Source organism: Maniola hyperantus, chromosome 11 (assembly GCF_902806685.2).
Source record: "Maniola hyperantus chromosome 11, iAphHyp1.2, whole genome shotgun sequence".
Classification (NCBI taxonomy): domain Eukaryota; kingdom Metazoa; phylum Arthropoda; class Insecta; order Lepidoptera; family Nymphalidae; genus Maniola; species Maniola hyperantus.
In genome coordinates, this window is record NC_048546.1 from 755,768 (window position 1) to 774,609 (window position 18,842).

The window sequence follows — 18,842 nt, forward strand, 5'->3', positions numbered from 1 at the left end:
AAAGAGCATTCCATATTCTAGCGATGCGAATTCGATACGATTTGCTTTCAGAGGGGGAGAAAAACGTTTCGTATGTTGATGTATGGAACTCTAATGGTAGAAAGGCGAGGGAGGAACTAGATTTAAAAATTCTTGGACCCACATTCCGAAATGTCCTATAGACCACTGACAGACAGCAACTTTGCACCCATGTTTTAAACTTTCGAAGTATAGAATTGACCCGCATTTCGACACCCAAACCTTCTAACTCAAGCAAGCCCATTGTCACACAGGGCGACCAAAATAAAACCAGTTTAACCAGCAACCGCATACCACATAGCGCATCATGCTGAAAACCATCAGGCATGTAAGTTTCTTCGTTATATTTTCCTTCACCGTTAAAGCAACTGATATTTTTAATATGTTCTTGGACTATAGTCGTAAAATAGTGTGATTTTTGTATAGTGGTAGTTTATGCGGCTAGAATTCATTATTAAAGAGAATAATTTTAAAAAAATCTTGACTTTTTTTAAATCTCTTTAATAATGAGTTCTAGCCTCATAAAACTACCACTATACAAAAATCATATATTTTATTACTAGAGTCCAAGATCATATTGCGGTAAAACTTGAGTTGAGCCGTTCATTGTATATTTTTATGGTACAGGCTGCATTGCTTTGCGCGTGGAAGAACCTAATGCCTCTAGTTCAACTGCGGTGCCGCGAGCTGGACTCACCTGGCTGAGCGCCTCCATCCTGGCCTTGAGCTGCTCCTCCATCTCGGGCAGCGAGCACATCTGCGCGAGCTTCTGCGCCGACAGCTCCAGCTTCTCCTCGATGGCCGCGATCTTCTCTTCCTGCAGCTGCAAGGATGACGGCGGGATGGGTAATGTGCTGTGTGCATGAGTTGCGGCTACTCTAACGGCCAGCGCAAACAGGCGGAGTGGACCGGAAGCGAGTCTTTTGCCCGGCAAACAAGTTGAGTATTGATGCGATAGGCTGGCGAATGGTGAGTGCACGCGATTGGTTGATCAGCCGACGCGAGTGTACGCGATTGGTTGAAACGTCGACTTTCACTTCCTGGATTCGCCAACTTTCTCCCACTCCAAGTTGTTTGCCGGGCACTATAACTAAACTTAGCTTAGTTATTACTTTGAGAGATCTTAGAAATTGGTATTCTGAAAACAAAACGCCTAGGTTCGTCGCGCGCCTTATGCCAAAGTAAACAAAGTAAAATGCATAAATTTTGAGATCTCACTCGCCATATTAGCTCTGTGTGAACTATCATGTCTACTTACTTTGAATAAAATATTTGATTTGATTTGATTTGTGGGGATTACGCAACAGAGAGAGGCTTATACTAACTTTCCGTTGTATGGTAAGAGTATAATTACAGTAATAAGCCGATTCTGAATCTACCTACAGGATTTTACGAGACTAACTGCCGTACTCAGAGTCGCTAATCGTTACTTAAGATTGAGTTAAAACGAGACAGATTTATGTGAGAGATATAGCTCTGTCTCGTTTTAATTAAACTTAAGTAACGATTAAGCGACTCTGAGTATGACAGTTAAACTCTTATTGTTGTAGATACAGAACGCTAGGTTACCTTGAGTTGCGCCTGCTTGTGTTGCAGCTCTTGCTCCAACTTCTCGTTGAGGTCGTGCAGCGACGTGGACTCTCTCTGAGCGTTGAGGTACCTCTTTTCCAGGGTTGTTATCCTTTCCTCCTGAAACAATTTTTTTTTAATCTAGATACCATTTTTTTAGATCTAGATCAATTGCCATCGTCAAATCCATTAAAACACTTTCTGACCAACAGAGTTGTTCACATATGGAATAAATTGCCTAAGGATATGGTTATGTCAAGTTCTGTTAACCAGTTCAAGAATAGATTGGACAAACATTTGGAAGACTCGAAGCACTTCTGATATAGACGCATCAGAGAAAGCGGCTTAGTCTATTAAAAATAATAATAATAATAATACAAGTTAGCCCTTGACTGCAATCTCACCTGGTGGTAAGTGACGATGCAGCCTAACATGGAAGCGGGCTAACCTGGAAGGGGTATGGCAGTTTTTATTAAACCCGCACCCCTTTGGTTTCTATACGCCATAATACCGGAGCGCTAAATCGCTTGGCGGCACGGCTTTGCCGGTAGGGTGGTAAATAGCCACTGCCGAAGCTTCCCACCAGAAAACAGTGTTCTTTTTTAAAATTAAAATAGCGAGCAAACGAGCAGGCAGGTCACCTGTTGTTAAGTGATTACCGCCGTCCATGAACATTTGCAGCACCAGAGGAACCGTTAATGCCTTGCCGGCTTTACAAGAATTTGACGAATGATGTAGCAACAGCAACCGAGGGGCTGGCCTTCCCATCCTCTCGAATGTCTGTGGGAGGTGGGAGAACTGGCTGTCCAGCTCGCAACCGGAACACATGGGATGCTTTACGGCTGGTTACGACTGGAGTGTAGTCACTAGTCAAGCGGATTCTGGATAGAATCCTACCACGAAGCATGTTTACAACAAACGTTATTTTAAGCTTCGAAAGAGTGCTACCCCACTTTTCTGCCCATCCAACCAGTTCCCGTCACCCTCTTGGTAAGGTGGTCTTAATGCAGGGCACCCGATCTACAGTACGCGTCCTAAACTAATGTACATCGGCCTTTGGAATGACATTTCGGCTTTGTAGAGCGTTGTCTCTGTCACTCATTCCTATATGACGTTTTGTCGGTCTCAACGACAGGGACTATGCTCTAGAAATCTGCTATCTACTTCTAGAGGTCGATGTACATTACTTTCGGCCGCGTACTATACCTTGCTTGTACACAGTGTTCACTCTCAGCTCCTCAGTTTGATTAGGTGTCTCTCTTTCATTATTGGTTAAAATGCATTTTTGCAGTAAGATTGTAGGATTGTAGCAATGCGATAATCACAACTACCGTACAAAATACCTGTAATACGAACCTGGTCTTCCTTTTGCGCGACGTTTTCCCTCAAGTCTCGCTGTAACTTGGCGCACTCTTCCTGTTTCTTAACAAGTTCCTTCTCCCCCTTGCCCAGCCTCTCTTCTAGCTCTGTGACCTTATTGTTCAGTTCCGCGACCCGCCGCTGCCACGAACTCAACTCTGCTGACTGGGGAATCCAAACATGTTCGGACATGATTAAACTTGTTCGTACATGTTCATACTTGTATGAATTTAATTATAATGGAGTATTGAGAAATGTGGTACTAAACTAAGGAATTTCTTTACTCAACTCATACGTTAGTGGGTAAACGGTGTAACTGTGGGCTATGATTAGAATCATGTTTAAATAACAAATAATACATGGAATAAAAATGAGGTTTTATGTGTGGAATAGTCGACTTTAACTTCTATCGTACCTCGATTTTGGAGAGACTTCGATTTGTATGAGTATATAATTTATATGATATGTCAAAAAAACTACAGAAAAAACAAATACACATGCTAAATAGTATTATGTCTAAAATATAATTCTTTGCAGTCAAAAACAGGCAAAGTTCTCTAGATTAGCTCATTCCAGATATGAAATCGACAAGTAACAAATATAATTAGATGCCACAAAAGAAACAATAATTTCATGCACGACAGCTAATCTAAATATATAAAAGGAAAAGGTGACTGACTGACTGACTGACTGACGGATCTATCAACGCACAGCTCAAACTACTGGACGGATCTGGCTTAAATTTGGCATGCAGGTAGCTATTATGACGTAGGCATCCGCTAAGAAAGGATTTTTGAAAATTCAACTCCTAAGGGGGTGAAATAGGGGTTTGAAATTTTGTAGTCCACGCGGACGAAGTCGCGAGCATAAGCTAGTAAATCGATAAAAGAAAATAAATCACTACGATGTATGCGACAATGACAATTTTTTTTTGTACAATCACTACATTCTTAAAAAAATTAAGGTGTTCTATTTGGTTACAATAATAATGCTAGACATTAGTTTTACAGGCGATGAGTTAGTTAGTTAGTGAATGCATCACAGATATTACAGACAACAGCTTTCTGCACGACATTTAAAGTACGAATACACAATACACATACAAAAATTTTGAATAAGAAGCTAGCATTTTTTGGATTTATTTCAATTGAATTGAGGATCCTTTTAGATTCAGTTTAGACATTTATTAAGATTAATAGATTATTAATTTTTGGCCAATAATAATTGTTATTTCAGTTATCGTATTGAAAGCGTTGCAATAGTCAATGCTAGGATTATAAGGCGTACTGTGGTTGAACGTTTCAAGTCGTCATGGCTATGTTTTGTGATTATTATAGATACTAATTAGAGCCAAAAAACGAGTTTAAGAATTTAAAGTCTCGCAAAGCTGTGAGAAAGGATATTATTGTTATTGTTATAAGTGTCCCAGTATAGGACATAAAATTTAACGTTGTTGCAGTGGTCGAATGCAGATAAAAGAAACTGTTTAATTTTTAGTGAAGTGGGAGCCAAAAGATTATAGTTTAGCGTGGTCTATATGAACTTTTCAATAGGTATTATTTTCAATATGCACTTCATAAACCCCGATGGCTTAGAACTTGTACCATTATTGGCCTCAATCATATACGCAGTCTTTTGGATAATTAATAATGTCATTCGCCATTCTTTAATTTTAAATTGAATATTTTGAATAATAATTCACTCCGTTATTCACAAGTTGATGTACGATGACACTACGATGAAACCAGTTTGGCGAAAGAAAAACAATGTACATCTGGTATACGCTTGTTATAAATAAATTTAAAAAAAAATCTTAAAATCACAAAACATGACTAGAACGACTCGCAACTCTGGACCTCAGGGTGTCACAACTTTTAGATGTGTCAAAACACTCAGCAGCTCAAATGTAGGTTATATAATCTGTATCCAATATGGCGCTGACCTGTTTAGCGATCGTGTTTTGGAGCTCAGTGAGTTTCTTGCTCTCCGATTCGCCGTTAACACTACTTTGTTCCTGCGACGACGACCAAAATAATATAAATAAATAATTGGAAACGTACTCCCGCACTGAGGATAGTTTTATTCACTTTTGTTATATAATACAACTTATCTTGTTTGATTATTTATTTGACTGACTCGTGATCTATATTACCCCTATTCCTAGCTATATTCATATTACAACTTTTTATATGATAATCTAGTTCATTGCCATGATTATTAAATGTATAATCATCAAAATCAACCCCAGTTGCAGACTGCAGTATTATTAGGATGAATATTTCGTTTTCATGATCTTGTTTATCGTTAGAAATATTTTTTTCATCTTTTTAAGTCTAGCGAAATTTTACGTCGTCATCTTATTCGCTCAGATGTGGAGTTCTCGTAACATTTAACTGTGACACAGTGAAGTGGATTTCTGTTCAAATTCTGCAAGTACGACCCTTAGTAGTAAAAAAATTCCCTGACCTTGTGAGGACTATTTTTTTACATCCCTCCCTAAGCTTTGGTATAAAAGAGTTTGTCTTATTTCAATGTGTCATATTTTATTAATTCCGTGCACGAATTTCCGCCCGCGAAATTTCGCCCTAACCTTACTAGCCGAATAAATGGAAGGACGGTGCAAATTTTCAAGTATTCTAATTACATTATTTAAAGGAAGAACAAAAGTTTTATTTGGTAGCCACACAAATTCAATTAATAAACAGTAAGTGATAAAAGAGAAAAGTAATCAAAAATACTGCAATGCGAGAGGACGTTCAAAGTTATCATGCCAACTAAAATAAATTAAATTAAATTAAACTAAATTAGTTATCGTTTCGCTAGGCAAAACTCTCTAATAGCCTCTTTTGTTTTACCCAATGTCTTGGTGGCTTAATTGTAGTTTAAATATTTTATTTTTATAAAATAATGTGAGAATTGAGTAAAACAGCACCATTCAATCTAGAAACATCACATAGTACTACACAATCATTCACGAAGCACCTATAAAGAGATTAAGTTAGTTTGAAATATGTATAAATAAGTAAAAACAGTCTTTTTTGTTGTGCTGGTTCATGTTTAAATAGCGTTTTTTGTTGATTCTTATTGGTGTCTGAATGTTTTGATTATTTCAATATGCCTTATTTTGAATTGCTACTTTGACAGCTTTAAAAGTTTCCACATTCGTAGTTTCATTGAATAATTATCATCTAAATGAATCTTGTAAGCCCATCAAACTAATCACACCCGTGTTATTGGGCAAGGGGTTAAAACATATCTGCTATTTATTTAATTAACAAGTCAATGCAAAAACTTTACAGCTTTAACCTTGTCGCATCTTGCTATTTTTTCTATAGATTTTCTATTATACAATTCTTCAATTATAAAAGTGTAATCAGTCCCATTTCTGGCTTTCTGTGGTAGTTTTCAATTTCATAGTAAACTGTTAATTGCCTTATAATAAAAAAATGAAATACTTATTATCGTTTGACTGTATAGTGTAGTAGTGCATATTCGTGTACTGTAAGTTCATGTGTGAGTCAACAGAACGCCTCAGTGAAATCCGTACGCACCTTGGTTTGTACCTGCTCGCCGTTCTGTTCGGGCGAGCCGGTTGTGACGGCGCCATTTTCCTTTGGCTTCTCTGACTCTTGCGTGCCGGACGCTTTGTATTGTTGTAACTGAAAAACAACATTGAAATCATCTTGAGGTTTGCTCGAAACAATATCTAAAATTCAGTAAATATCGTAAAGAACATCAAAAACGCGTAACTTTCATTTTGTATATTTATCTATCGCGCACACATATGATTTTTTTACTTTTTTTTAAGTAACAATCAAACCTATTTTATATATTGTTCTTCACTCATTGCTACATAACTGAACTTATCTGTTTAAATACTTACTATAGAATAGTATTTAAACGGTCAGTTTGTTTAGGTACATATAAGAAAAGAACTTAACTTACTTCTTCTTTGGTTAACGCCAATTCTTCTTCTAACGCTGTATTTCTTTCTAACGCTACTCTTAATCTTTCTCGAACCTGAAACACAACAGTTAAATCTTTTTTATTTAACTTTTTACTTTTTGAATTTAAATATTGGGTTTAATAATTAAATAACAGTGAGGTAATGGTGATAATTCTTTATGTCAACTTAACTAAATCACTACGAGAACAATTTGAGTTTTATTCTCGTAGATATATTTATTCAGGTTACTGTATTTTGTATTATAACTGATCATCAAACTCATGTCTCTTTTGGAAAGCTCGACCATATATCACATGTTTTGTAAATGTAAAATTTTTGAAGATCTTTTCGTGAGTATTTCTATCTTCTTTTTGTATCTCTTCTACTCCCTTTACAACATATCGCACTGCCAAGGTTCAAGAGTAGAGATCTCTCATAGAGATAAGTGCTTCCCTGTCCACTTTTGCTTTCTTTTTCTCTTTACTGTAAATGTTTCTCGTACAAACAAAAAATAAATAAATAAGATCTTAATAAAAGAAATAGTGATATCTCCTTTTCTCATGTAGAAGTAGATGATATTACCTTCTCGTCTAACGCTTTGTGGTGTTCGAAGAGACTCTTTAGTGCCTTCAATACTTCCACCTCGGAAGAGACGCCGGACTGCGCGGCCGCCTGCCTCTTCACTACGGTCATGCGCAGTGAGCGCTCGTGTCTTGAAACTAGGCATTCTAAGTGTTCTAGAAGTAACTGGAAATAAAGAGGAAGAAAATCTGTCAAAATTGCTACCAAGTGAAACAATAATAAATTCTAATATTACACACGTGAAAAAATTAATAGATCCAACCCTGAACAGTTTTGAAAGCATGAATGGTGTCAATGACTCTAAATCAGTGACTATTAGCTTAACCATCTTTAGGGAAGGTGAAATTGAAATGGTTAATGAAAAAGTCAAAAACCTAACAGTTTATGCTCAACGAGTTTAGGACTCGAAGAAATCAAAAGCTCGTAATGGGATATAGTTCTTGCATTTCACGAGGGAGAGTGGCTAATGCTTGTGTTTAAGTCGTATCGGTATAAGTAAGGTACACTGAATGTGTGCATTTGCGAGCGCTTGCTCGCGACTGATTGGTCCGACATGCACGCACACTTACGCAATGCCCATGTAAACGACGTAACCACAAGTAAAGTTCACTCGCCTTCAAGAACTGTACTTGAAAAGTCTATCTACCCGTAATATTATCCAATCACGTTTCCTCCAACTTTGATTTTAGAGCCCAAGGATCATCAAGCTTAAAAGCAAATTTACGAATTCTTATAAAGTAATGTTTCTTAAATCATTATTAATGTGCCCGGAAAGCTTCCAGCAAAGTGCCAAAAACTTGTGACAGCGTAATCTCCACAATTATCCAGATGACGGTAAATTGTGTGCCAACCGCCAGTTACCAGAGGATATGAACGAATGGTCCCCCGGTGACGTTCGTCGCGTCATTTGCGGGCGTTTATTGCGGAACTCGAATTGGGAATTACGGCTTACGGCTCGTATTGGGAAATAATAAAGGGAGTATATCTGTATCGGTGTCGTATGATCAAATTTTATGACCTATAAATGATGAGATAGATACCTTAAAACAATAACCGAGTATTGGTATGGTATTAGGTATTGGACTAGCTTATGCTCGACTTGTATGCGTTGACTTGTAATGCAAGTCGCGAGCCACCTATCATAATTGTACGTTGATATAGACATATTATGACTAGATGCAAAATCGACATTTTCCATTTGAAATATTTGGCTGGAAACCGAGGGTAGTGGAGGGAGGTATATGGTTCAGTACAATATCACAGAGTTTGAATATATAAAAACGACAGATCTAGATGTTTACCACGACTAATTCAAAAGTAGGCCACCCTCCAATACAACTTACAAATTATGTAGGTACCCTATCATGTCCTCACTGTGCGCGCTTATTTCGTGCTAAGATAGGGTAAAGCAGCCACATCAGGGCACATGAGCGAAGCCCTTATCTAATATGTACCTATAAAAGGAAAAGCTGACTGACTGACTGATTGATTGATCTATCAACTCACAGCTCAAACTACTGAACGGATCGGGCTGAAATTTGGCAGGTAGATATATAACGTAGACATCCGCTAAGAAGGAATTTTTGAAAATTCAATCCCTAAAGGAGTAAAACAGCGGTTTGAAATTTTTGTAGTCCACGCGGACGAAGTCGTAGGCATAAGGTAGTTCGTAATATGCTGATTAGCAGTATTGTACGTTGATAATACTAGGCCAGAAACCTTCCCGCGAGCTTGGCAACTTTCAACTCAATCTGATAAACGATGCGCGAACGCATAGCTTACAGACAGACAGACAAACATAAGAATAAAACCCGTAATATAGTGAAGAAAATAGATTCAAATAAAACATCATTCAGAATTCAAGAACCAAATCATCAAGTTTGAAAGGAACGCTTAAACTTTTCGGGTCTAGGCGGGAATGCTTCGTGAATTATTTATGTTGGCGCGAGGAATTTTCCTGCAAGTGACAAAAACTTATGATACCAACTTCACTGTTATCTCGAGTGTTGAGCGAATTGTACGTCTCAGACGTACGGAAACCGTTCCGTAACGGAACTCTTGTCTTTTCCGTATTTCTTTACAGAGCTGAGACATGACTCGTATCGTAATTCGTAAAGATCCAAACGCACTTGAGATCCAAACGAACATACGAACTTACAAACTCATATTATCCATACCAATATTATAAATGCGAAAGTGTGTCTGTCTGTCTGTTTGTCTGCTAGCTTTTCACGGCCCAACAGTTTAACCGATTTTGATGAAATTTGGTACTGAGTTATCTTACATCCCGGGAAAGGCCATAGGCTTTTTATTCCGGAAAACCAAAGAGTTCCTTCGAAATTCTTAAAAGCCCATCCGTTTAACCGATTTTGATGAAATTTGGTACAGAGGTAGCTTACATCCCGGAAATTGACATAGGCAACATTTTTATCCCGGAAACTAAAGAGTTCCCACGAGATTATTAAAAACCTAAATCCACACGGACGAAGTCGCGGGCATTCTCTAGTAAACTATATTTGACGTTGGACCATAAAGCTACTGATAGACAAAACATTGACGCCTTTGGAATGTGGTGTTGGAGACACTTGCTCGAGAGTGCACCGAACATTATTTTCTTACTTTACGTTTTTTCACGATTTTTATTTTATTTTAATCGTAAAGTACTGACAACAGTACTTTACTACCATTACAATCTAGCCTACGAGAGATGCTAACAAGCAATATTATATTAACCTAAACTTATAAACGTACTTATACCTAAGAATCGGTCCATTGACTTAGCTTAGTTTACAGTTAAGATACCTTATTGGAAGACACTTTGTTCTTGTGTTCTTCAAATGAATTTTAAAGAACACAAGAATGATGAATTTTTTCACGAATGACGATCAAATATGTATTTTTTTAAACACGAAACTTCAAAGAGTGGTACTTACTCTGGTATTGTTTCTTTCCGCTTTGAGTTCTGATATCTCCTCCTCTCTTTCTAAAAGCTGCTCTCGCGCCTGGTTGAGCTCTTTTGTGAGGGTCGCAAATTCCTGGAGACAAGGGAAAAACAAACGTTACTAAAGTAAGGGATAGATATAGTGATTTAAAATCAGTTGAAAGATGACGTACTCTTCTTTCCAAGTTACGAATTTATCATACAACATATTAAAGAAAAAATATTTAAAAAACAACACGTAATAATTATTGATCTATTATAACTTAATGAATCCATTCATAAGAAATAAAACTATGTTTATATTTTTATGTTAAAATGGGCTAATGGACATATACATTTAAATATATAAAAGGAAAAGGTGACTGACTGACTGACTGACTGATCTATCAACGCACAGCTCAAACTACCGGACGGATCGGGCTGAAATTTGGCATGCAAATAGCTATTATAAAAAAAGCATCCGCTAAGAAAGGATTTTTGAAAATTCAACCCCTAAGGAGGTGAAATAGGGGTTTGAAATTTGTGTAGTCCATGCGGATTAAGTCGCGAGCATAAGCTAGTTATATTATAAAGACGAACATAATGAAAAGTAAAAAGAATAGTAACAGGTAGAACATTGGGCCAGAAAGTCTTGTATAAGCCGGTCCAAATTAAAATTCCGAATCTGTATCCGAAAACCTTTATTTATGAGGTACACCTGACACTTATCTTTAAAGAGTCCTTTGAGAAATAAAAGTAAGAGAATCTTGTAGAACAGTCTCCACGTCCTTGACCCAGAAGCTGTCGTTTAAATCAATAAGCGATTGTGGAGAGCTTCTCAACTCAGGCCAGACGAACAGATATCAAAGCGGACTGCGGAGTCTGGAGAGAGGAGGGATCGGCAAATGTTTCTGAATCTAAGTATGCCATTAGTAGCTTTGATTTACAACCACTTGAAGACTATTGATATGTCACCGACATTCTGTGTTGGTAATTTTGGCCGAATACAATCTGTTGCATTTTTGCTAAAAATTCGCTTACACCTGGACAATTCACTTTTTATAGTTCATAGTATTGATACTGTGCACACCTAAATGTTAGAACATTTGCATCCCCTTCTTACTAATATAATACTAAAAGGACAGACATAGTTTGCCAGTTTTAAGTTTACCAGCGGTCAGGACCAGGTCCAGTCAGGACTTTGAATTTTATATAATCCAGATTCCAAGTTTACAAAGAATACATTTCGAATAAGAAACAGTGCCCAGAAAAGTTCATTGGACTAGTGATACATTGATTTTGAAGGGTAACATTTATTGTACGAAAAAGTGTAGGAAGCATTGAGATATACTGCCAATAAAGGTTTCCATGACCCCAGAGAGCCGGTACAACAATATCAGCGACATCGCCGGGAGGTTCAGTGTCCACGCACACGACAAACTGTGATCAAACTAAAGTGTGCCAGTGTTACGAGACTATGCCAGACCAAAGGTAACATAACTGCCGATACGTTTTTAGCGTTCCGTACCTCAAAAGGAAAAAACCGGCCAAGTGCGACTCAGGCTCGCACAACGAGGGTTCCGTACTACAGTCGTATTTTTCGACATTTTGGACGATAATTCAAAAACTGTGATACATAAAAATAAATAAAAATCTGTTTTAGAATGCACAGGTGAAGACCTTTCATATGATACCCCACTTGATATAGTTACCTTACTTCGAAAATTGAAAATACTAATTATTCGTTCGTGACCACAATTAAATTTTTTTTGTGTGATGTAACCACAAATTCACGGTTTTCAGATTTTCCCTCGAATGCCAGCTATAAGACCTACCTACCTGCCAAATTTCACGATTCTAGGTCAACGGGAAGTACCCTGTAGGTTTCTTGACAGACAGACAGACAGACAGACAGACAGACAACAAAGTGAACCTGTAAGGGTTCCGTTTTTCATTTTGAGGTACGGAACCCTAAAAAAGGAACCCTTATAGGATCACTTCGTTGTCTATCCGTCGTGTCTGTCAAGAAAACCTATAGGGTATTTCCCGTTGACCTAGAATCATGAAATTTGGTAGGGAGGCAGGTCACATAGCACAAGTACCTAAAGAAATAAATCCGAAAACCATGAATTAGTGTGTTCATCAACAAATAACTAGCACTTTTAACTTTCGAGGGCGGGGTGGGGCGTCTCCCGATATCCCGATTGTCATCTCAACCTTTCGCTGACTAAAATTATGAATACAAATAAAATATTGTATCAAGTGGACGAAGTCGCGAGCAAAAGCTTTTCTATAATAAAATGCCAACCACATCTTTACGAGCAACCGTGTAAATGACGTTAAAGAAATAGGTATTCTTAAAATATACTTTCTATAGTTGGAGAACTCGGCCGAGGTATATAAGTACGAATGTGGAGGCTGGAGTTAGCACTTGGCCGAGTGACCGGATTTTAATTTTAACCAGTGGCGTGCAGGTCATAGAGGCATAAATGCACTGCTTACCCCAGTTGTAATAGCTCAATGCATATTTTTCATTATGACCTGCCAGTAAACAGGTTCCTACCAACTAATGCCTACCCTGGCTTCAAACACTGTGCACGCCACTGATTTTAACCGTGTTATTTTTAAACCACGACATATTTGCGCTTGACTAAATCGCACCAAACTAGGAGCCATCTCCATTTTGTAAAAAATTTTTTTTTTTTCTTTTTTAATCTGACATTTTGTAAGGGAAGAATTTTTTATAAGCACGCTAAAGACGTTTACATTTTTTTTAACTATAAAGTCTAGCGCTTTACTGCAATCACACCAAACAGTAGGTTATTCAGCCTAAGGTGGAGGAACGTATCTAATCTAAATATATAAAAGGAAAAGGTGACTGACTGACTGACTGACTGACTGATCTATCAACGTACATACTGTCATTAAAATTGCATTCATTGCTTTCAGGTTTAATAGAAAAATAATCCCTCTAAAATATTTTCTACTAGCTGATGCCCACGACTTCGTCCGTGTGGAATTAGGTTTTTAAAAATCCCGTGGGAACAATTTGATTTTCCGGGATAAAAAGTAACCTATGTCACTCTCCAGGTCTTTAACTATACCCATGCAAAAAATCACGTCAATCGGTTGCTCCGTTGCGACGTGATTGAAGGACAAACCAACAAACCAATAAACCAACAAACAAACACACTTTTGCAGTTATAATATGGGAACTAATATACATATAGGATACGCATCAAACGCTCGCCCAAACAATTTCATTTCAACGGAAAAAAGTGAACTATTTTCCTCCAAGTTTCATTTCCGTGGAAAGTTTGTACGTGTACAGAATGGATCATTTATTTTCCCGGCCCTTGGATAATAATCATGATAAAGGTATTGTCTTTCGTGTCGAAAACTCTTTTGGGGGCTTCGTTTGATCGCTATTGATAAAGGATTTTTTACCGAACGACGCGATTTTCCTTATAACAGACAGACACACTTTCGTTTATAATATTAGTACGGATGTTGATTTTATTTCATTGTTTCTTTTTTCTTTTGAATGGAAATGGCGACCTCGCACCGGAAAGCGCAGCGTTGGAAGACCCCCCACTAGATGGACGGACGACATCAGACGAATAGCAGGGAGCCACTGGATGGATGGCGGTGGCGCGTCGAAGTCCCTACCAGAGACCTATGCCCAGCTGTGGACGTCTATCGATTGATGATTTCCCTTTTAATGTACAAGACCAAAAGCTACATGCGCTTATTTAATCCCTGAAGTCAAATAAGCAAACACAGATCTTAGTGGGGATAAATTCAATCCCATTCATTGAAGTGACTTAAGAAGTCGTATCTTCTTAAGTCACTTAGATCTTTATAGTACGCGACAGGTCGAGATGGCAATGGGACCTGAGGCGGGGGCACGCCCCGCACACGTGCTCGCCCGCACGGGGTTAGCGCGGGGGCTGTGCGAGGCGTGCCCATCTCGATCTGTCGTAAATTATATGTATAAAACAGATCATCATCATCGTCATGATCAGCCCACCCGCGCCGGCTCGCTACTGAGAACGGGTCAGACAGACAATGAGAAGAGTTTAGGCTCTAGTTCGCTACACTGGCCCAGTGCGGATTGGAAGACTTCACACACCTTTGAGAACATTATAGAGAACTCTCAAACTCTCATAGCTCCGAAAATTCAGAGATGGATGCCCGGGATCGAACCCCCGACCTCCCGAACCGGAGGCCGACGTCTTGCCACTAGGCTATCACCACTCTAGCCGTTATCAATAAGATACGGCTTAGAAATGAATAGGAAGTCAAAGCGTTGAGCACTTACCGACGGCATTTCGCAATCGCGGCGCTCAATCTACGTGATATCTCTGAGAGCCAAACCGCAGCTGAGACCGTTCCCACTTCCCCGCCGGGAATGTAACGACCGATGGAAGATTATTACTTCATCTGACAAAACTGTAAGGTACAAGTACCTAAGTACCTTAGGTACTTGTACCTTAGATTCACTACAGGCACAGTACAGGGACAGTTCTAACAAAACGTCGAGGCTTCGTCAGGGGCGAGGCAGGTGTCCCGCACATTTCTATTGCGCTGGAACCATGTCTCATGTTAACATCGAAATAACATCATTTTGACGTCAGCCGAAATAAAACTATACCATCAGCTCGAAACTTCAGTCTAGTGCTGATGTCACTAAAATGGGAGCCACCGTGGCGTGTGGAAATCCATACAAAAGACCTTTGTCCAGCAGTGGGCATTTCATTCTCTTAGACGTTTGGGTATAACCTGTATTTTGTAGACTCCAATAAATACAGAGTGACACGAATATAAAGATTTTTGGGGAGAAAAATGTAAAGTGAAATGCGAGTTTGGAGTGTTTACTACACATAAAAATATTTTTTTTAGTAACAATCACATTAGAGAGTCATGTGAAATAACTATATTTTATGTAATAATTAATATGAACATAGAGAAAAAGGAAATTAAGGCAAGTGATAGCGTCCATAACAAGATTATATTGCAAGAAAAAGTTGAGGGCAAAGGCAGGATAAGAGGCAGTTTAATTATATTAAAATTAATGAGATCATTAAGTAGTATAGAAAATATCATAAATATACTTCAAATAACGATCTCATTTCTCAACCTAAAATTGTGTTTAATTTTGGTTGCTTGACGAATGATTTAATATCACTGAAAAACCTTTTATAAAGACAACACAATACACCTACATAACAATAGGTATCATGAACCGTGATAGCCTAGTGGTTAAGATGTCCGCCTGTTATTCGGCAAGTCGGGGTTCAATCCTGGGCACGCACCTCACGAGTTATGTGCGTTTTAAGACATGTTTTAATGGTGAAAGCAAACATGGCGAGGAAACCTATGCAGGCATGCGCCTGAGGGTTATCCATAATAACTATTTTTAAAGTAAGTAATCTGTTAAACAAAATTGTAATCCTATTTGGCCTTATTTTAAGTCTGATATTATTTAAAATTATATTATCTGTAACGCTGTTGATTACAAAAAAATGAATAATATTATTATGTTAGTTATAAATTCGGGAGCGAGGCGTGAAATCATAATCAATATCAAAAAAAAAAAAAAAAAATTAGAACACAATAATATTATCTACTACAACATAAATATAACATAAACAGAAACGTATTTACTTTAATTCCCTGTCTCCCCCCCCCCCCCCCCCCCCCGCAGAGGGTCGCGGCGAACTAGCTTCCCGTGGAGATCTAAATAGCTTGTATTGATAACATCATAGGCTCCATTTATTTTATTGAGCATATTTCATCCCCTACTGCTTGGTATTATTCAACTACTAGCTGACCCGGCCAATTCGTACCGCCTAACAGTCGATTCTTTTTCAGGGTTTTTGAAAAAAAATTCTCTCCGTAAGAACCATTCTCGTACTTCAAGGAATATTATAAAAAAAGAATTAGCGAAATCAATTCAGCTGCTCTCGAGATTTGCGATCAGCAACACATTCAGCGATTCATTTTTATATAATATAGAGATGTACAAGTGGTGCCTTTTTATCTTCCGCCATAGGTGTACGCTGTAGAGCATTGGTTCCCAAAGTGGTCCAGGTGGACCCCCAGGGGTCCACGGGAGACTCGACGGGGGTATACGTTGGTGTGACAAAAAATGGGGGTTTACAATTCGTAAGCGGGGCTCCACGACAATTTATCTGCTTTCGATAGTGAAGAACTGGAATGTTGGCTTGACTTTACTTATCAATGTAAGCAGATAATATTTTAGGAAGCTCAGCGACTGTTACTTAAATTATTTGATTGGCCAACTTTACTTTTTTGACATTCACTCACAGCACAATCAATTAATTAATTAACCAATCAATTCTTACTCATTTCATTTACGAAACCCCCCATTCTTGGTTGGAACCCAGCCGCAACGCAAATTTCCTTCGTTGTTCTTATTAATACGAATTAGAAACTAGGAGGCAGATCGCTTCACACGTGTCCGTGGAATTTCGACTACGTACATCTCTACGTAATCCTTTCGATTGGCTGATAAAGTCGTTACTTGTATATTCAGTTAGTTAAACCGCGTCTCAATGAAACAGAAGTATCGTGTTACGCACGTTTGGCTGTACTTTGGCTTGTCAAAATGTTATTGTTATGAGTCTTTTAACGTTTAAACTATCGTGAGTGTTTCAATCGTGACAATGGATGGATGCTACCCTCAGCGTGGAAACCGCTTTTTGACGCTAAGACAAGGGCATCAGTCGTGGGACAGAACACCATTAGCTCCGCTTGCCTGGATTACGGTGACAGCTCCAGCGATTAGGATGAGCAAGAACTGTCGGGAGACGATCTGCAGCTGTCCCCCCCCCCCCCCCCCCTCAGCCACCCTCACAACGGGCTCTACGGGCAGCGGCACGCGCAGCTCGCAGTCTCAACCGCGATGCGTGCGCGAACTGACTCCCTTGAAAAGGACCGACCCCGGATGGGTTCGAAACTAGTCGGGATAACGTCGACTAAATACGTGAGTACAGCCGGTGACAGATATTATATGTTATGAGTTTTATTTAATCAAAAAAAATAAAGGACCCCGGATGGGTTCGAAACTAGTCGGGATAACGTCAACTAAATACGTGAGTACAGCCGGTAACAGATATTATATGTTATGAGTTTTATTTAATCAAAAAAAAATTCGGCACACAGTTCGTTTGTAAGTCTCTCATATCTTGTCAAAACTAGGAAAGCTATAGGTCAGTAACCCTTTCCAAAAATCAATAGGATTGCTTGAAATATTGAAATTTTTTGGCGTAGACCGGAAATTGACTTGGCTTATAACCGACGGTGTGGCATTCCCGCTAATTGAAATTGCTCTCACTATTTCTATTCAGTCTGTCATGGCAATGTAGGCTTTACGGCTCCCAGATTATGGGTGATATTACTGTGCGTAAAACAATAGCTGTTTGCATTTCAAATGATCCAATTACTATGAGTTTGATATTCAAATGTTTGGTTTTGCATTATGAAATTATGGAATGGTTTTTACTGTATACATTTTGACAATGGTGCTCAGGACCACAAAGCACTTGCAATCAGGATAAATAAATACAATATTTTTGTTAGCTTTAGTTTTGACAGATCAAGCAGTGGCCCTACCGCGGTTGTTTGACAGCTACAATGACACGATCGCAATCATCTCTGATTGGTTAATGCTCGCTCACTATTGGCCACAATGCATTGTTGCAACAAGAATCGCACAAATTCAGCCAATCAGAACAATTGAGATTGTAATAATGATTGATGCAGGTTTTAGACAATCGCCCTACTGAAAGCGTGACATAGTTAGTCCATGACAAAAAAGTTTGGAACAAGAAAATCTGCATCCAATTTAAGAGTATGTATTGATTTAATTTTAAGTGATTTAATTGCGCTAATTGATAAAATTTATTGTTTTTAAATGAAATGATGTAAAGAAATCTTATCTCTGAAACAAAAAGGAAGAACTCCAATAAACACATTTGAGAAGCTGGTGAACAAAACGGTGGAAGAAATGTGTGACATTTCAGATCAAATTAGTTATTCTTTTAAATCCGGACGTTTTGGTCCACTACATATAATATCCAAACTTATTTCTAAACAAAACAGCCTAATTGATGATTTCGTTTGCTGAATACAATCTGAACTCAATTCCAAGGAAAAAAGCCTAAAACTGACCTAAAATTCAGTCAAAACATTGTGATTTCTGTCAAAATGGTACAATTACAATTGTTTTCATTCAGTTTTTGCTTCTCCTCAATTTCTCTATCCCTATTTGGTTAAGTTTTCGCCGCTCGAACGTTCTTATAATACTGTACCACTTGTATAGTGTATGACCTTAACAAAATCAAAAAGCTTCTTTTGAAAGAGAAAACCTTAAATCATTTTCACCAAAGGTTTTGTGCCGAATGTCTTGCCCACACACGAATA

At 38.3% G+C, this 18,842-nt stretch overlaps 1 protein-coding gene across 1 annotated transcript in view; it reads right to left on the reverse strand.

Moving 5' to 3' along the window:
- The window catches only part of LOC117986647 (liprin-alpha-1-like), a 168,624-nt gene that overhangs the window by 28,675 nt on the left and 121,107 nt on the right, over positions 1 to 18,842 (reverse strand). Inside the window, 8 exon segments of the mRNA XM_069501958.1 lie at positions 716 to 841; positions 1,588 to 1,707; positions 2,944 to 3,111; positions 4,889 to 4,960; positions 6,498 to 6,605; positions 6,892 to 6,966; positions 7,475 to 7,639; positions 10,408 to 10,509. Of these exon segments, the coding sequence (XP_069358059.1) occupies positions 716 to 841; positions 1,588 to 1,707; positions 2,944 to 3,111; positions 4,889 to 4,960; positions 6,498 to 6,605; positions 6,892 to 6,966; positions 7,475 to 7,639; positions 10,408 to 10,509 (936 nt within the window).